This window comes from Patagioenas fasciata, chromosome 3 (assembly GCF_037038585.1).
Source record: "Patagioenas fasciata isolate bPatFas1 chromosome 3, bPatFas1.hap1, whole genome shotgun sequence".
Lineage (NCBI taxonomy): Eukaryota > Metazoa > Chordata > Aves > Columbiformes > Columbidae > Patagioenas > Patagioenas fasciata.
In genome coordinates, this window is record NC_092522.1 from 55,013,134 (window position 1) to 55,034,188 (window position 21,055).

Sequence of the window (21,055 nt, forward strand, 5' to 3'; positions counted from 1 at the left end):
GTGGTCACAGCACCTTTCTTTGCTTGTTTCCATTATGAACCCTGTTTTCAGCTGGTAATGAGCAATAAGTGAGTTAATTAGACTGTGACCTGCCACACTGCCACCTTCCAATCCTCATATCTAAAAAAATATAATTTAACCCTTGCCATAATCATGTACACTTTGGGCAGGCCGCAATGTGTATAATGGCACTTAACGGTGCGAAAAAAAAAAAAAAGAAATTGTATTCTGAAGGATATGAGGAAGAAAGAAGAATCACAAAGTCAACACAGAAACAGTTTCTTGCAAATATGGACTTTATTAATGCCTCTTATACTACTTTTATTTCAGGTATCCATACATCTTTTTCTGAATAGCTAGCAAGTACAACAGCAGATGACATAGAAACCTAACCCAAACACAGGTTTCCTCCTGGAAATGGAAACCTCTCAGTGATTCTAAGAAGCCTGCTGTGGAATTCACTATCATTGATTTTACATTTATCTACTGAAACATTACTGTCAGACAGTGGTACCTCACCCTCACTGGTTACTAACTCATGAGGTTAACCAGCACCAGACAGAACACAAGCCTAAAAGCGCTGTGGAGCAAACCAGCTTGAATTCCCTGCCACAACTGGCACTGCTGTGGGGCAACAACTGCCCAACCAGCAGGACAGGCCAGCAGTGGGAAGACACATTCTGCATGGGCAGGGAAGGAGAAGGAAGATGAGGGAGGATGGCAGAGATGAAACATGTACAGATCAACTTTTGACAGTGCTTTGATGTTAAAGATTTTGGTGACCTTGCAAAATAAATGCACATTTAAAGATCACTTTCTGAACTTACCCTCTAGCTACCAGGAGGTTCGCTAAATCCCTTCAGTTTGTATATTTAACATGTTAATCTCCTCCAGTACTCCCCACCCCACCAAAACACATGAAAGAAAGGTAAGTTAAAAATATGATTCATTATTAGACATTCAAAATGGCCTAATACTTCAATATCCATCATTCAAATATACCTGACAATTCTGCAATGAGTCTCCATGTTGTAACTGTACGAGCTCCTACTTTTAATTTCATTGCAGTTTTGTAATATAGGCTTAAATTTGTAAAACAAGTTCAGCTGTACTAACAAATTTTGAGTGACAGTTACCTCTAGTGCCACATAGGGCAGGTAGGTTTCATGACTAAGCAACAATTGATAGGTGAGAGTGGGCACATGGTAGAGTCTGAGATCTTAAACAGCTCATTAAACAAAAATGAGAAAATTAGCTTTAGGAACATGATGGGGTTAAGAAAGTGGGGTGGACAGAGGTTCCCCTTCAAGTACGAAGTTGCTTAAGTTTCAGACTAAAAAGCAGACAGGGGCATTGTTTTTCACATACCCCAAGAGCTAACACTTCAGTAGACAAGCAAGCATCGCTGGACTGATATTGCACACCCTCCACATCAGAAAAAACTGGCAAGAGACACACGTATGTCTGAGAAGCAACTCTGAAATGTGTTTAATTTAGAAAACATGAATTCCATGGGTGTTGGGGGGGGGTGGGGGTTGTGTTTTTTGGTTTTTTTCAATATGGAATAAATTCTCTGAGATGGTACACATAGACAAAGTTAAACAAAATAAACTATGAACTTTCCAGAAAATATATTATACACAGTAAAATGCTATCCAATTCATAAAAACAAAACAAAAAAACCAAACACACACACAAAACCCCCAAACAAAGAAACAAACAAAAACACACACATATTTTAAGACAGACTCACAGTAACCAAGAACAGGATATTACTATTCCAGGAGCAAGAACCACAACCCTCACAAGCAGAAAGCAAGACACCTTGCTCCAAAACCTCAAAATTTATTAGTAGGGATAAGTAACAGCTCCCTATTTCTCACAAAGGTATTGATTCTCAATATGTGCTCAGTACCAAAGGGTTGCTATACTTCAGTTCTTTAGTATGACATTTTCTATGTTTAGAAACTATCCTTTTTTTTCTTTCTTAAAGCACAGAAATAAACAAGAAAATCACAGAAACCAAGAAAAGTTATGACATAACTAGCATAAACAAAACTAAGTTAGGTTAATGTTGCATTGAAAGAGTTTGACTTTGGCAAAATTGAAAGCCAGCAGAAGCAGCTTAGGAATTCTACTGCCGGCACAGCTAACTGGCAAATATAACTAGATTTCTCTTCAATTTAGTTAGGAGGTCTTTTGGTGAATGCTCTCTTCACAGCGACATTATCCAGAGGTTGTATGAAATGGAATCAAAAGCTTTGGAAGATGTTTGCATTGGCCCTTTTTCTATTACGAACCTGCACGCCATAACTCTACACAACTGAAGAACCGACTGTATTCCCCTATTCACACTAAACCATTTACCACCTTCTCCCCTACATTTTACCTTGAAAATGTAATCCTTGCATGTAAACACGGTCTGTGATAACATTTCCTGATTCATGTGAATCAATTTAAAGAGATCAATTCCAAAATATTAATTGGCAACAGTCAAGCTGTCATAACAACTCTGACAAATAACCTTGTCTGACATTGGTTGTCTGGGTTTTGTTGGATTTTTTTGCACCCATCACAAGCTCAGCAAAACCACTAAAATGTCACATTTTTTCTTTTCTTCTTAGAAAGGCAGCTTGAAAAGATGTAGCTACTGCATGTTTTTTAAAATTATATTTTCAACCAGCAATTGCCACATTCTATATCTGTTCAAAATTAAATAAAGAAAAGCTTTGAATTCATATTTTGACCTAAAAATGTTTTATTTTGTATTAGACAACTTTACTTAGTAACATTAGGAAAAGACACATATCTAGTATCTTTTGGTTTTTTTCCCAGTTATGACTTTATGACTGGAGTGTCAACAGAAGTAAACAATGGTAACTACATTTTAATTGCTTCAGTGACACTAAAGAGTAAAGAATAATCAATGATAACTCTATTTTTCCATAAAATAGACCCTGAAGTTCTTCAGAACATGAAATTGTGGCAGAGAAGTAACAACACTGTTACTAGAGACCATAGAATAGCAGAAAAGATTTGATTGGAAAGTACCTCTGACAGTCACTTTTTGCAACCTCCTGCTCAAAGCAGGGTTTATTTCAAAATTAATTAAGGCTGCTCATGATCTTATCCAGTTGTGTTTTGAAAATCTTCAAAAACGGAGATTCAACAACCTCTCTGGCAAACTGTTCACTGTTTGACCACTCTATGGTAAAATTTTTTCTTTTACTGTTCAGAAGAGTTTTCCCTTGTTGCATCATATGACAGTAGCCTCCTATTCTTTCACTGCACCTCAGTATCTGGCTCCACTTTCTGCATATCTCTTCCATCAGGTAATAAAGGGCTACTACTATGACTTTATGGTCATTATTTTAGGAAAAAACAAAACAAAACACAACAACCAAACACCACACCTACCTTTCAAAGTGGAGCGGCTAGAAGGTCTCCCAACGTTATTCTTCTGATGCTTCGTTGACATACGTTTCATCTGGCGGGGTGTACTAGGAGGAGAAGTTCCATAGAAAGTGTCTGCACTGGCTTCATCTGATAATTCCTCAGGGTCAGATTCAGAGATTTTGTAAGTAGCATCTTCTGATTTGCACTCTTTCCTGTAGAGAACAAGTTAAACCACAATGTTATCTGTTGCGATACCTGTTTAGAAAGCTAATCTATCGATAAATCCCAACCACAGTCAACCTTCTATATTATTCTGCCACAGCCATGTATATTTATCCCATGTTTTTTCACACCCATAAAGACAACTTTCAAATCAAACAAAGTATAGGTAAAATACAGCAAAGAGGACGTATAGCCAGTGTCACCAGAATATGGTGTAAACACATATATACATATATTTGTTCCTGAGAAAACTTGTGGCAAGCCTAAAAAAGAGGTACATGAAACAAAGATTCCAATAGACAAACATTATGCAGGACAGCCAATCTAACCAGCAGCAGAGACAACAGCATAGGTCTTCCCTTCCATCCTCTACTCCCTAACTTGTGCATACCATGACGGCAACTTCTAAGTTCACTGAAAAGGCTCTCCACACTTCACAGAACTTTTATATACCATAGAAGACCTGAAACTATTTTACGTATTTTCCACTGACGTTAATATCAAGTAGGTTTAACCCCAGAACATTTTTTTGGTAACAAAAAAATAACAGGGTCTCCATAGAACATTCGTAATTAGCCCCGATCGCTTTGGGAAAAAAATACTGGTAATACTTAAAAAGAAGTCAGAGCTCTTGCAAACACAAAATTAAGATAACGTATATACGTTCTTCAAACCCCAAATCCAGAGGGTTAGCTTAATCATTGGATGCTGTGTCACTGAATTCAACAGAAAGCATGTATCTTTGCAGGATTAGTACCTATGTCAGTACAGACCCCAGCACAATAGCCTTTCATCCCCAAGTAGGACCTTTCATTGCATTTACATCTAGTAGTATTGGCAAACATTGCAGAGTAGCATTACACACAGTATTACAAAACATTTCATTATTTTTAAAATGTCGACTTATCTTTGTAATTTTCTGAAACTCTAAACTACTTTGATTTAAATTGTTCAAAGACAAAACTGTAGAGTAAGATTTTTTTCCTTCTGTGATGAACAGGCATTTCAGAAAAAGAAAAAAACAACAACAAAACAACAACTGCACGGTATCATGCAATTAACCCTAGCAATGGCACAGTTCCATTGCAGAATAAGACAAAGTCCAGACTGCTACAGTTTTCATCTCCCCTTCTCCCTAGCAAAAAAAAAAAAACCTCCTATAGCCTTTCCTTTGAGTCAATTCTGGCACTCACACAATTGCCCACTAAGCCAGTACTAGGAGTTGATCTATTTGTAAACTCACATGGCAAAAATAAAAGCCATCAGTTTTTGTATGTAAATTCTAGGCAAGCTCAAAGACAACTTCTAGTATCAGCTTTCACACGGAGAGGTCAGATGTAAAACAACCACAATGGAGGGCATGCATGCACTCTTATATTAGGACTTGCTTTAATAATAAAATACGACAAATAAAATAAATAATCATGTCAGTTACCCTTTCCTTCCTCCCAGACACTTGTTCTGTCCCACCAAATAAGATCACTCCTGTACAGTGGCAGCTGGGCACAATACCACTAATGGCTGGATCTTCTCTGCATGATCAAGTGACACACAGCAACAAAATTACTCTTAGACTGTGAACAACTGAACTTCAGTACATTTTATACTGTTCACTGACATGTTAGGCAATTTCAAATTCATACACAGAAAAAAGAAAACAAACTATTTTAGACAATCTGTGACCTGTATCATTGCCCTACCAACAAAATATCATTTGAACTCTTCACAATATTAAAAAAGCCCCACAAAATAATGAGAATCCTCTGGTCAGTTCAGGTTTCAGGGGAAATTAGATGGCAGCAGGACAAGGTCTTAACCTCACTATCCCTTTATACCCATCTGATGCCTAGCTACCCAGGGTAAATATAGAGAAGAGACATAAAGTGCAGGAAAGGCCACAACAAATCCCTAACTGATTGAATCCCATGGATAGGCTGGAGCTCAAATTGACACGAAGACCTCTGCCTTCACCCAGAATATGTGTGACACGACACCCTCACGGTCCTCTCATTACCACCGCTCCCCAATGGCATCACATGTGGAACTCTCTTGCTTTAACATACATGTCAGAGAAGAACACGCACCACTAGCTCCGAGGAGGAAAAAAACCACAGAGTTTGCCTCTATTGCCTCATATATTTTATTTCTGAAGCAGGTATGCAAATAAAACCATCTTGACTCCAGTAAAAGACACAGAGGTAAAGAAACATTTGACCTAAACCAGACAGTGCAAGACTAAGGTGAGTACCTTGTAACTTCAATTTCACTTGAATCACAAACATTTTTCTTGCTACTATTTTGGAAGCAGATGAGGAATGTTACTCATGCTCTGGTGGAGCAAGTCTGAGTTTCTGCAGGAAGAAATATGCCAGAATATTGCAAGTCAGTGGAATAGCAGTAAGGCTAACTGAGCGGGAGGGGCAGGGAATAAATCAGAACTCAGATACCATACTTTTTCTTTGCCCTTTGCTATAAACAGAAATGAATACCTTAACATGCAGAACAGTTATGTTCTCCACAAAGACATTGAAAGAGCTAGTGTGTAAAATACTCTTCTCACATGACAGCTTTGAGAAGGCAAGTTCACCAACTACTAGAGACAAACTTTAGAAGTTACCTAAGAAAAATGACTCAGGTGGTACAGTAGCACCACCTGTAGTCTAAGGAGATCTCTACAGTGAATTTGGCTACAATGACAACCACACATAATCACAAATGCTTTTAGCCCAGTTTTCTTGCCTTGGGAAATCATGCTGTTTGTGTGTCTTCCAACTTTCCAATTCAATTAACCACTATAGCCCAAATACAAGGAAAAAGTCTTAATTTGTTCCTACAGATCTTGTGAAAACAGATGAATGAATAAGAGAAAATGACCTTGTAAGTGCTGAACTGGGAAAGTAGAACTCAAGTGTTCATCTTTTTTGATGCCAGATAAATTTTACTCCTGAGAACTCTTGCAAATAGCCCTACTGCAGAAAACACTGCAGGCATAGCACAGCCTCTGATTTTGCCCAAGACAAGTCAACCACAAGAGACTAAAACCACATGAAACAAGAAGTGATTGGTTCCAGGGCTTATGGAATCATTTATTTTTGCAGTGATCTCACTGGCCTGGCAAGGCACAGGGCGGGGTGCTGAGGCTCTTGCGGGGCCTGGCAGAGCAGATCCCAGGGCACTCGCATTGGGTCTCAGTTCCAAGGCAGTTTTAAACTAGTTACCTTGCTATGAAAGACCGGGATGAACAAACTGATCTTTAACGACCATAAGCTGGTTCATTCCTTACCAGTCACTACCTTGGTTTGTTTCTCGCTATGTCTGATGAGAGGGCATGAAGTCCAGAAGTATTCAAAACACCCTCCAATCTCACACCTGAATTACATACACACCTATACAGTAGGATCCAGTACGGCTTACTTAACATTCAGCCATTTTGTTTTCTGGGTAATTCAGTAATCTGTTCTTTAATTTCTTAAAAAACATAGCAGGTTTATCACAAAACACACAGCACTAGAAGTCAGATCACCGAACAGCCATTATGCCCTACAGAACCACTCCTGTCAGCAGCTTACAAAATTATCTAACTGAAGCTGGCTGGTCTGCTTAGAGGAAGGCACAGGGTGCAACTCAGGTTTAATTCAGCATGCTCAGTTTAAGGTTTGTGTGCAAAGACTGTAGCTCAGCTCAGACCACAGATTAATGCTGGTGAACATAAATATTCAGTTTCACCAGTGAAAGCCTTACTGTACTACAATGCACTAAATATACAAGGTCTGAACTAAAGCAGTTACATCAGCTTAGTCATGCTGGTATCAATTTTTCTCATCCAGACAACACCAGACATACATGATCAACAGCAGGAGCCCTCTGGTATTAAAACCAGTTAAAATTTTTACAGATTACTGACATAGCATTTGTAATGTTCCTGTGCCATTTACTTTTTTCAGCTAACCAAAGACTAATTAAACCTACAAACCTATAAAATGCACTGCAGGGAAACCTAAATCAGATTATAGTATTAGTTATTACACAGAATTGTTGGTTCCTAAATACTGCTGCAACCAGGGTTGAAAAACATTAATCACAGATAATTTCTTGTTTGCTACCAAGAACTGCAGGTTTTCTACCCCACAGCCAGTGAAATCCATCGTAACCTTAATTAGGCATACACCCAAAAAGCAAAAGTTAGAAGTGTGACAACTGCAGATACTATTTGCCAAGGACAGTTTAAACCCGATGCTTGTAAGGAAAATCGGAAGTGCATAGTTCTCATATCAGACTATTTACAGGCTGCTCCTAGCCTCAATTTTAATGAGCAAAATGTTTCTCATCACTTTAACTCTAAGAACATAGAAAAGGCTGTATCTGGGATGCATAAATCAGGAATGTTTGGGAAAACTGCAAGAACAGTATGGTTAAAAAAACCCAACCAACCAACACAAAACACAAACACACACATACAAAAACCCACAAACAAAGCACCTTGACATCTCTAAAATGTCAGGAGCTTGTCTTGATTCGATAATCAAGAATCCTTCCAACAAGTAACTACTGTATGTTACACTGGAATGCATTTCAACAAGAATGTGAAAAGACAAAATACAGTATTGCTTCAATTTGCATTGGTAGATGACAATGGGATATTTTTTTCCTCTTTTTTTTCTTTTTTTTTTTAACTAAGTCAAAGCATTGGCAATGTTTTTACAATTCCAGCTCAATCCTGAAAACTGAGATAAATCTTTCAGATTTTCAAAGGCCTGCAAACAAAAATAAGAGAGGAGGAAAAATAAGGTATAAATTTTGAAGCAGCAGGAGGAGGAGCAAAAAGTCTGGTAACCATTGCTGTTGGTAAACGCCATGAGCCTTTGGCAAAATACAGTCATTTATCACTAAAAATAAATGAACAAATGAAAAAAAAAACGAAGATCACACGCAAACATGTTAAAATTACGTAGGCTAAAGTCATACTGAAGAGTATGATCTTTAACCAGTATAAGCTTTCTGCACTTCACTGAAGCACTACTCAAACTTGCAAAGTTTGTAACAACCAATAATAAGAGGTCATGCTAAAAGCTGTCACAGTTACACAGGGGGAAACTTTTCTTTTTAATCTTCCCTTTATATCAGCTACCCTTTATCCTCATAAGCAGGAGTTTGAAGGTATGAGGCACCTACATAATTGAGGTTCAGCCACCACTTATCATCCCACATGCAGCTTAAAAGCTTCCTGAGAATCAGAGCAGTAGAGGTCAACTGACTGCACTGCAAGCACATAGTGATAACCTCAACTTAGGCAATTACAACACCATAGCCAGGATAATCATGCACCACAACAGCTCCCGAGCTGCAAGCTCCAAGGCTGCTGCCACTCGCAGCCTCACAGGCATTGCACCTGCACACGTCAGTACAGCTCTGTCTCAACACCACCTGTTTCCATACACAGAACCGCAAGATCCGTACAAGGTCCACCGCCAAATTACCAAGTGCTAGTTCTTGACACTCATTGTCTTTGTTTAAAAAATGAAGCGTCTATTTCTCAAATGTATACTCCTTAACAGGGATTCAGCTTGGTAATTTAAGTATGCAGAAAGAAAGCTGTTCTTAGTAATGTGCATTGCTTATTAGCTTATTAGAATACACAGGCACTACACATTGCAAATCAAATCTTTTTAAACATAAGGTAGCTCTCCCTAAATGTAGTTGCAATCCCAGAATCCTAGAACGGTTGGGGTTGGAAGGGACCTCTGGAGATCATCTAGTCCAAATCGCCTGCTAAAGCAGGTTCACCTAGAGCAGATCACACAGGAATGTGTCCAGGCAGGTTTTGAATGTCTCCAGAGAAGGAGACTCCACAGCCTCTCTGGGCAGCCTGTTCCAGTGTCTGTCACCCTCAAAGTAGAAAGTTTCTCCTCATATCTCTCTCAGTCTCTCCTCCTAAGAAAGATGCACCAGACCCCTGATGATCTTTGTAGCCCTCCACTGGACTCCCTCCAGTATTTCCTTGTCCTTCTTAAACTGGGGAGCCCAGAACTAGGCACAGGACTCCAGATCAAGGATAAACAATATCCTTACAAGAACATAATTGCAAATTGTCATCATCCTACAACTACTGATGATGCAAAGAGCAAACAGGATTTTTAGGTAACCATCTCTGCATCCGTTCAAGCTGAAAAACCAAAGGGTATGCAGTGAGAGCTGCTGAACACTGCACACAAAACAACTCTGGAATCAGCAGCTCTGACTTCTATGGGGCAGTATGGGGTTTCATTTTATCTGCGTAGCACAAGAGAATATAACGGTACTCCCAGACCAACAGTACAAGGAAAGAGCTTCATTAATCAGCCAGTAGCACTTCGGGAAACTACGACTGAGAATTAGACAGCCTAATCAGGGAAACAAGATTAAATGAACTGACGTTCTGCTGAAGTACAGGACTGCTATTCAGTGTAAACTCCTAGTGTTATGTTCCAACATTATGAAACCAGCACACACTCCTATTTTATTAATCACCTTTAAAAAATTCCCTGTTCTGAAGGACGCTATTAGCTTAAACAAATAGACTTCCTGAAAAGTTCCTGAGCTGAAAGCAGAAAGGACTATAAATCTAATTTTGCATACAGTCCTCTTTTAAGGGTCGTCTATATCTGTGAACACTAAAAGTTCTTGCAGCTATTGCATTCAAAACAGTTATTACAAACTGCTCTAAGGGCAGCAAAATAAACAGTAACAAAAAAACCTTGAAAAAACTACTATGAGTGCAATTCTGAGGAAGCCTTCAGTAAAAAGCAAGGAAAAAAAAGATCTTCTGGGTTTTTTTATTATTTTATATTACAGAGCAGCAGGAACTTTCTCAGAGTTTATAAAAATAAAACTCTATTTTTTGTTAAATACATCCTGTGTAAATCTGATACAGTGCTTACAGGGTGAAAAAAAAAATAGCCTGGTTAGCAAGACACAAAAATTCGGTGACTAGCATGGACATTTAAATGATGTACATGTCACGTATTCCTGTTGTGAACATACCTCCAGAGACTGTAAAAAGAAAAAAAGTTCACATTAAAACCTAATACTGACATACAGCAATGACCATACTTGACCTTGTGCTCACATTCAAATCTTGTCTGCCTGAGCTCAGTATTTTTGAGCATTCAACGTTAAATCTTAGTCACCAGTATCTTGTGATTGCTCCCAACATATTAGTAGGACTTACTGTTACAAACTTAGTAATGAATTTGATAAGATTTTTAACAATATAATTAAATTTGGCTTTGTAATTTGCTACGTTCAAGAGAATTTGGCTAAGCTATAGGGAAACAACAAGTTTTGAGGGTTTTTCTGAACAAGAATCACTACCATGAAGATAAACTGCAGATACAGTCCTTCTTAAAGTTCTTCTAGTGTAAAAAAATTAACGGAATAAAAAATCTTTAAATTATGAAGGATGAACACAATTGGACTTGTAAAAAGGACCACATCTCTATTAAGGTCTGGATCAACGCCCTCCCGAGAAAAAAAGCTTTTTTACTTTTGGAACGTATCACTGCTTGGCAGCTGAAGGCCCATGTTTTTGAGTAAGGAATTGGAAGGAATATCTGCTACCTGCTGCCCTCACAAATTTTATAGAGAACAAGAGCACACAGAACCATCCCATCAGTAGAACAAAAATCACTGAACGCAACTTTGAGCTGGATGGGAGAGCAGTAACAAGAGCTTTGGTGTTGCAAGTTTCCAGCTTACAAGGATCTTGTAGGTACTATTTTACTCTAGAAAAGAGACACCTGGATAACTTAACTTGACAATAAAGCCTGGCAGAAAAAACACCTAACAGCAATCTCATAGTGCAAAACGGGAAAATCAGACTATCATCTCTTCTGGCATGAAGCTGTATAGAAAAAGGCAGAGAGAAAGCACAAAATAAAAACATTGTTCTCCAAAAGCATTTGTTGTCCTTGCAACTCTTCCTTCAGTTGGTAAGCAAAAACAAGATAACTAACTCCTTTCATTTCTCAGGACCAGTTCTCCAAGCACACCTCTATCTCTCTGTCCCTGTGATCACCCTTACACTTGTACTGTTCTTCCTTTCTACAGCAGGTGACCTATCTTATCTAGTTAAATGCATCCATTTCACATCTCTTCTGAAAGCTAAGACATAAATATTTATGAGGGTCACATTCAGCTTCTCATTGATTTCTCTCTAACCATTAAAGCAGATATTATGTAAGGCACATCAATGTCAAGGCTAAAATTAATAAGAAAAAAAAAACAAACCCTTATCTTCAAATCAGAAGAAAGTTTGAAGGAGATAGAGATGCTACAGATAATGCCTCGAAATAATCTGAGGAAATGAAAAAACATTTTGTCATGTTGTCGTCTTAAAACAACATCCTAAGGCAGAAATCTAGGGCTCTTCTGTAGTCACTAAATATTTCAAAATAAGGTTTTAAAGAAGAAACAGTACCAGTACAATAGTTTCAGTTTTAAGAAATATTCAAATTCAACATCAGATGTACATAGCTACATTTTTCCTCCCAGAGGTATCAGGGGAAGGCGGGATATGTGATCAGTTGTCTCTATAGTGCAGGAATGAAGAACCAGTGTGCTGGGGAAAAAAAAGGCAGCACTTGGGCAGCGAGGAAGAATTTACATACTACTGAAAGAATAATTTTACCGTTTACTGCTGACACTAATTGGAAAAAAAGCAATGACATCCTTCAGCAAGTAAGTCTGCAGATGCAGATTTTACAGGATCTAAGTTTTCATTAGAACAGCTTACAGCAGAGAAGCCTGCAAGAGCACAAAAAACATGATGTGATACCGAAAAACTTTTAGACTTAAGTACGAAATGTGATGAAGCTTATTAACACAATTTTCTACAGGGATGAAGTAAAGAGCCTCAGAAATTACCAAGACTATTATCACAGTAAGTTGACACAAAAAGGAGAACCTGTTCCAGTGCGCCTTTTGTCCCTCAGGCAGCACATCCCTGCTCCCTCTGCATGGAAGCCAACAATCATGTGAACTCAGTCACCAATTTGATGGGGAAAAAAACATGTTATTTTGGGGGCTCATCAGATCAATAAACTGAAGTGAAAACTCCACAGACACATGACTGCTAGATCCAGAAAGAATGCAGTGGGAGAGCTTGGCTTCCTCTTGGGCAGAGACCAAGGGGAAGAAACCAACCTGCTGCTCCAACACATTGTGTGTCATGTGAAATCACACCCTCAGTCACTCTCTTCTGGCAGCAGTTGGAGCAATTTATAAAGTAACTGTCTTTTCTGCTTTGCACTGACACTTTGCCACAAGCGACCAGCCCCCAAGATGCACAGGTATAACTGAAAGCACCAACTCTGGTTGTTCACTGGTGCTGCCAAAACAATCCAGCTTAGCTGGAATGTCTTTGTTAGCAGGATTTTCTAACTTAAACCACTTCAATTTTGATTAGACAACCAAATGTACTTAATGTTATGCTATCAAGTTTCATATGGCAGATATTCCAAGTTGAGGGGGAGAAGGAAGGATGTCAGGACATGAGGCTAGCAATTTTTAGTCTGGGTCAACTGCAAAACTTAGGCAATTATTTCCAGCAATGATAAAAGCAAAACACTTGGGCAGGAAGATGCTTTAGGTAACACCTGTATCTCTACCAAGCACTGATTCAATTATGTAATTCCAGTAGCTCATTTATAGAATAACCTACAAACAAGGGCTCTTCAACACAGAAGTAACTACGGAAACATTAAAACTTCATTAGTTAATAGTGAGGATGTAATAGTAGCCCTGTAATAGCCATGCTTCACTCACTGTTTACAGCTTGTTTATGTTTGAAGGCTAACTCGTAGCATGGCTGCACCAATGCAAACACTCCATTCTGCAATGAAGCCCTGACCCACATCTTGCCACCTGCCTGATAACTCTTGGTTTACACTACAACAGCCCTGCTCACAGTTTAGCACCGAGTACAGTAAATCCCACACCAGCTGAGGTCTGAGAAAAGTACAAAGCAAGTATTTCCGCTGCAAGATCAGCAATGGTTTGTAGCAGATTTCACTGTGATAGAACAACCACTATTTCTGCAGAGACCTACAAGGAAAAAGAAAACCTCACTGGGGAAAACACTAATGTAAAGCTGAGAGCTAAACCATTAATCTTTAATTGATTCCCAATAACACTTTTTCCCCTCTGTAACTCTCATTTAAGCTGATTAATTACAAGAGGACCCAGCGAGTGTGAACACACTTTATTTCTACAGTAGGCCTCAAGCACATGCCTGACTATAGCCAGTTCCCCCCATTGCAAAGTCCCTTACAGCTCTGCTATACTCACTAGCAACATTTATTTTAAGAGAGAAATTCAAACAAAATCATCTTCTTCTCAGTATCTCAGAACTACCAGGTCAGTTTTTAAATCACTAATACTTTGCCACTTTTCCCAAAATTCTCCTGTATTCTTGGGCAGAAGCTTCTGGGTGCTTGATTATTATCTTTATGACAGAAAGACAAAGAGTCACCAAAAAAATGTACCAAAGGCTATTGAATCAGCAGAGAGCTCCTGAAGCACCTTTTGACTCAGTACAAAAATATGGTAAACTTCAAAAAGACAGAAATTTTCAAACAATTAGTTAAAAATAAATTAATCAAAATGCAGATTAGTATTCATCATATTTTTCTATTGCAAGCAGAGATAAGAGCTACTGAGACCTATTTATATGATCTAAGGAAGTAATTTTTCTTCTGCAAGTTACACCAACTAGAAATAAGTACAAAAAAATAAATTAAATGAAGCTCTTATAACAGTTTTGGCCATTTTTCATGTTTTCATCTCAGAAAAAATAATTATCAGAACTTCTTGTTCTTTTTTACTAGTAAATTTGGAAACAGGTTAACTATTTTTTCCCATCTTGGATTATTTTAAGTTTTCATGCAAATTTGGATTATGACATAACAGCATTTACAGAACATACATGTACATTCATCTCTGAGCTTTTTTCCCTATTCACAAATAGATTATTTGATTAAAACCATGCCATATGTTATTTCAATAAGAAAGAACAACAACAGACCTATTTAATTCTGACATTGCTCTATAATGCTTAAAAAGTGTGAAAATGTTGATGGGTTTATGAGGTTTCCACATCCACATTTAAGCCTCTCAGGTAAGGCTGCAAACAGAAGCAGGAGCTAAGAGAGCTTCGCCCAGCTCAGCTAGTATCCAGCTCTCTTCTTGACAATGCCTCAGAACAATTGGTTTCAGTCACCATGCTTCATCCTTAGTGCTACTTTTTCAACTTAACTATACCCTAACTCATCTTTGGGGAAAAAAAAATAAAAATTAACTGACATTTCCAATAATAGCTATATATATATATATATATATATACACACTTTTTTTTTTAATGAGAAGCCCTGAAATATGTTTTCAGCACTAAAGACAGTTTAACATTATATAGCACAGTATAAATCCACAGGGTTAGTGCTGCAGTTGAGTTCTCAGCACCTGCACAAATCAGATCCCAAAGTCTCAAAGTACCCAAGCTACGCACTCAAAAAATAAAGTATATTTAATTAAGCACTAATGAAAAATCTATACTAACAAATCTGGATGGATTTTCAGGAAAATTTAAGCCACATCAGGAAGAGTTACACACTACTGGGAAAAGAGATACTATGACAAAAAGCGCTAAGCTGCTAGGCTAAACTATATCATATATAATAGTGATAAATTGGGAAAGACACAGACCTAGGAAAAAATATAACAAGATCTGTTACAACCATTCTTCCTCCACCTTCCCATGCACAAACTTTACTCTTCTGGCAGAAAATTCCATTCCTGGACAAGAAAAAGCTACCAATTGGGTTTGATCCCAGAGTTTCAGTTCATCTTTTAGATAAAGTCAAAGTCTACGAGAACCCTGAAGGTGAAGCATTAGAAGTTCAATATGCTTTTAGTGGAAGCTGGTGCCTAAGCACTGGATGCTGGACTACGAGTCTGCAACCTTTGGAAAAACCAGGCAATGCAATGGAGCTGCAGTCTCTGCACTACTTGGAGCAGGCCAGATGCTCACTGGACATGCCCATGGGGAGTTCCACGGCACAGACGAGGAGTCACAGAGGCATATTGAACTGTGACCTTCTTATCACTTACTGAATGGATGTTTCATAGCTAAAATAGTAAAAACTTTTACAAACAGTGCTCTGAGAGAAACTATCAGCAAGTAAACCAGCAGCACATGTAAGCCAAGGGCAGAATAAATCATACTTTTACATCACATTAGAAAGTAACACACAACAGTCAATACCATTAAACAGTAGCAGGACACAGAAGGATCAGAATGAATTTCCTCCTTCTACTCCTTGAGAGCAGGAGACATTCATCAGGGCAATAAAGTTATATCCCATCTTGTCTGGATCCAGATCAAGGTTCATGACATGATTTTACATCCCAGGTTCTTGGACTAGACATTAGTGAACATTTGAGCAGCACTCAAACTCAGAGTTAAGAGCAAACACTTCGGTTTGGTTCTATGTTGGCAATCAGCCAAGGATGAGCACGAGATAATTATCAGCTCTTCAAATGAACAAGTTTCTAAGTTATTTTTTAAAACTGAAAAATTATTTAGCTAATAGTTTTCAGGCCAAATATAGCATCAACGCAGTTATCACTTGAGAGCAGAGGAAAACTTAAGGAAAGTAATAGCCCTGCATATACAACAGTAAATTCAATCACACAGCTGAAGAAATAAGAACTAAGATACCTGTATCCTTCTGTGCTGACAGAGGTCAACATGCTATAATACTTGACTAGCAGTGGGTACTATAAAAAAAGTCTTCTAAATCTATTTTAGATGCAGTTTAAAAGAATGGTTTGTATACAATTTCAGAAATGTGGTTGTCATGGAAGCCAAATCTTTATAAGCCTCTAAAAATCCCAGTTCGCTCCCTAAAATAAAAATTACTGCATATCCCTTATCCTTTCCTTTAAATTCAGTAGATCTGTTTTTCATCACAGCACAGTTTGCATTTGAATTCCACAAGGGCCAATATCACCAGCTTACATAATAGTAAAACCAACCTTGACACAGACAGCACTAATTAACAGACATAAAAACAACTCAAGCAGCCACACAAGGCAGACTAATCCTTGCTGCTACAAATGCCAAAGACATCTCAGCTAGCACTTCATGTGTGTTTGCATGTAGGTGGAGCAATCATTCATCCCAATCTTGCAGATGTAAACAAGAAAATGCAATACATGAAGAACAGAGATTACATCTTACCTCATTTAAATGCATGGGGGAAAAAAAGGATGGTAAACTCTATACACTCAGATATTTTTTCCTACTGAAGTTAAGATGCTAAGTTAATAAAATAATTTTGAAGTCTTCCACTGCTGACACACTATCAGTCAAACAGAAAAATAGTTCGAATACAACTTGGGACGTGACCTCAGGCTTTCCCCAAACAGATGCTGCAGACTGACAGCCCACTTCACTGGCATCACAGAGCCAACCAATCTGATAGACAGACCACTGAAAAATTCCCAGGCACAGAGGAAGCCTTCACATTATTCACAATTCCGTCCCGCTTTATTCAGAGCCTTGCTCCTTCCTTCACCCTTTGCACTGGATGCATGCCAGGAGAAAGGAGGGCTACAGGTAACCAAGGCACAAGTCAGAGTAGCCCTATGGCTCTTTATGCCTTTGCAGTGCCACCAAAATTGGCACCCTGACAAAGAAAATACTTAAGGAGTCGTTTTTCTCTATAGTGGATTTTGTGCCAGAAAAGTCTTGGGAAAGCCTAAAACTGGGGTTGGAAAATTTAAAGCCATTAGGCCATAATGAAGAAACACCAAATATGTACCCATTTTAATTAGCATTCTAAATTCTCTAAGTGGAAACATCTCATCTTGAAGACTTTCCGATGCTTTGTTACAAGGATTGATACTTAAATGTGGATTCTTTCCTAAACTTTTTAGTACTATCTTTTCATTTATCCATAAACACTGCAGGCTGTCCAATGTCCAAGTGCAAACCTATCTCAAAATCAACGTCTGCTCAGAGGTTCCCAGAGAATTTTTCAGTTTAGAGCTACCTCCCCTCTCTTCCCACCCCAAAGTTTATGTTTCAAGAAAGAAAGGAGGACATGGGAAAAACAGTTTGCTTTTGGAGAGGGATTCTCAGTCAAATGCTTTGGACTAAGGATTGCATAAATCAAAAAAGGCCATGAATATATTGTATGCTTGCCTTAGATTTACAAAATGTACCCTTGTGTTTATATTCTGACAAGACATAGAATACTTGCACAAATACATCCTTCCAACATATAAGGCAGTCTCACAACAATAAATCAATAAACTTTCTTTTTAAAACTAATGTAGGTGTACTGCTGATGAGAATGACTAAGTACTTCTCTAGCGTAATTAAATTTAACTTTAAAAGAATGCATTATACCACTGCACTTCACCGCTACCCAGAGCTCTTTATCAATAAGAACACATTAATATTCTACAAACAGGATTAAAAACTCTCTGCCTTGAAATGGATTTCAAATTCTTGAGCCTGCACAGTCCTACTGATTTCAACAAGATTCTGACCTCACAGCCACAAGACTGAACACCTAATAACTCCAGAATTTAAATCAGCTTTAATCATGTTGAAAAAGCTTCAGACACTTTGCCCTTGCATTACTTTTCAGAAAAAACAAGTACTATGTAAAGCCAGAGAAGCAGTTCTGTTCTAAATCAGACGTGAAGTTGATACACAACGTACACACAGAAGTGAATCACAGTGGAGTACATGCATTACCCGACACAAATTAGGGCTACCTAATTGTTTTGCGACATCTCCTTCCCACCCACCAGCTCACTCTGAAATAACTAATTCAATTTTCATTTGCCGGGTAAAGTTGCCACCACACTATCCACACCCACATCCGACTCATATAAACTGTCTTTTAATAAGCAGAATCCAGCAGAGGTCAGAAATGGCCCTAGACAGGAAATGCCTGGGTGTTTTCCATCCAGGCACAGCAGATTACTCTCCTACAAGAGGACAGCCTAAGTCTAGGGTCATGCTGTTGTACAAACCGTATTTCAAGTCAATTTCTGCTTAACCTGCACTATTACTCTCTAAAGATACTGTAAAAAGGAACTGGGAAGCTTATTTATTCAGCTGCCCTACTAGCATTTGTATTTCATAATATTTATGTTAAATCTAATTAACTGTGATATACTGTCTGGTTTTGGCATTCTCATGACGTAACAAAAACAAATCATTAAAATACATTGATGAAATCTCAAACGAGACATTGTTCAACTCCACAGTCCTGATCCAAACTGGAGTGCATCACCACTTCCCTTTTATTACATAAGTATGAAACAGTAGCTTGCAATATCCAAGAGTGATTTCAGGAACGCGACACCATCAAGGCTTTTTGCACAGCACACCTGGAATACAACGTGCCAGACTACTGCCTTACAGTACTAATTGATCACACAAGCGTCTTAAAAAAACGTTTCCTGAATGTCTCCTAGTGAGAAGTGAAGTGCATCAACAGGATGTTATTTTAAAAAGAGAAATAATTGCCAGGGAATTAATAACTTGGACTTATGCAACATTTCTACAGCCAGTTGGAAACACTAAACCATGAAGTAATTTGCATCCCCATCTCTCAGCAGGGCACAGATGGAGACTTGCAAAAAGCCAATCTGCAGGTCAGCACATTCAGGAGGTAACAGCAGTTGCAAAAAGCTTGAGGCACTATAGCGCCAGTCCTCTTTGTGGAAGATATTTTGGTTTTTTAAACTGTATCTTCTGACAAATACCGATTGCAACGTTGCCAGAAATGATACTCCGAGATCCTGCTGTTTTATCGGTGCGCACCCAACCACCGGGTTGTAATCACGGCTGCTATAAACAGGGGACACCCTCCTAGAAGGCGGTGTTTTTATCGCTGCAGTTCATAAGTCCACGAGCATAGGTCACATTTTGTCAGCGCTGCCGGGGGTTTTAACTGCTGTTCCCCCTCTCTCCGCACCCCTCGTAACCACCCGCTCTGGCCCCCACCGCCGGCAAAAGCTTTCCCCGAGAGCCGGCCCTGCCAGTGCCCCTGAACACCCTCCCGTTTGCTCCGGCTGCTCAACCAGGGGGGAAGGAAACGATCTGTCTTTAATTGCGAAGCGCCCACAAAACATCGCCTTACCCACCGCAGCCACCAGAGATTTATTATCGAAGCACTTTCGCACTCGGGGGGCGCTTCATGAAAGCGCGGAAGTAGCAGCAGCAGCCGGAGCTTTTTGCACAGTGAAGGGGCCGGGGGGCAGGAGGATTAGGCAGGCACCCCCGGCACCACCGCGCTCCCGACGCCGTGCCCCGGCGGCCCCGGGCGGTGCAGCAGGGGCGGCCGGCACTCGCACCCCCGCCTCGGCTGCACAGCACAGGCTGGCAACAGGCGCCCCGCGCCGCTCTCTGCACGCAGCTCCCTGTTTGCAGCGCTGGGTACTGACCTCTCCGGCGGCGGCGGCTCCTCCATGGCGGCGGCGACAGAGACCAGCACGGCGACGTCTCTCATGCATGCACCGAGGGCGGCATGGCGGCGGATCGCAGTGCGCGGCCCAGCCCGGCCCGCTGCGGAGCCGGGGGTGCAGCGGGGAGGAGGAGGGGAAGGCGGGGGGGGGAATCCCTACCCAGCTGCAGACACCCGGCCGTACAGAGCCGCCCGCGCGGCCGCCATCTTGGGAACAGCCTCCCCGGGCAGAGAAGCCGGGAGCATCGCTACGGCGCGCGAGGAGGGACCGGCCGAGCCAGAGGCGCTCGCTCGGTAGGGGCCGGGCGACGGCTCCCCCCGCCCGCTGCCCCCGCCTGGCTGGCGGTGGGGACGGGGCGCGCTGGGGAACTGCGGCGCTACCCTCCCGGGAACGCGACGGGATCTGCCCGCGGTGCTGCGGGAGGAGCCGCGTTCGGTCCGGCGCCGGGCGGTGCTGGAGCGCGGCGGGAGCTGCCGCCCCGCCAGCTGGCGCCTGGCTCCCTCCCCGCCCCGGGCAGCAGCTGGCGGCCGCTGGCGGCTGCCACTCAGGGCTGCCGGGGGTCCCAGAAGCTGCAACTTTCTACAACTTTAGCAGCCAGGAGTTGAAGAAAAACCCGAGTACCCAGAGGTTTTTACCCGAGCAGGTACTTGCTCCTTGCAGCCTGACTGCGAGATGGGCACCGTGCTGGGGCTGGAGCTGCCGCAGCCTTCTCCAGGGAGCTCAAAGGCATGGAAGGCTCTCGAGGTCCCTTGAGGGGCTACATGGCAGAATGATTGGAGTGTGCATAGCTTTGCAGAAAAGAGAACAAAAAAAAAAAAAGCATCATTTATTTTGTTGCTTACGAACTAACTTGTTTCATTTTATAAACATGGTCTTTCTAAAGCTTCCAGCAGCACTGGTTATCAGCCTCAAACAG

General features: G+C 40.4%; 1 protein-coding gene across 4 annotated transcripts in view; it reads right to left on the reverse strand.

The window, feature by feature from the left end:
* The window catches only part of MAP3K4 (mitogen-activated protein kinase kinase kinase 4), a 68,641-nt gene extending 48,073 nt beyond the window's left edge, over positions 1 to 20,568 (reverse strand). For 3 of the 4 annotated variants that reach the window (XM_065834336.2, XM_065834337.2, XM_065834335.2), the window contains exons 1-2: positions 20,119 to 20,568; positions 3,418 to 3,608 (exon numbers count right to left, since the gene is read on the reverse strand). In XM_065834336.2, coding sequence (XP_065690408.1) covers positions 3,418 to 3,608; positions 20,119 to 20,183 — 256 coding nt within the window. In that variant the 5' untranslated portion in view covers positions 20,184 to 20,568. The remainder of the gene's footprint in view (positions 1 to 3,417; positions 3,609 to 20,118) is intronic. The other variant, XM_065834338.2, reaches the window with a different exon arrangement.
* Positions 20,569 to 21,055: the final 487 nt, after the last annotated feature.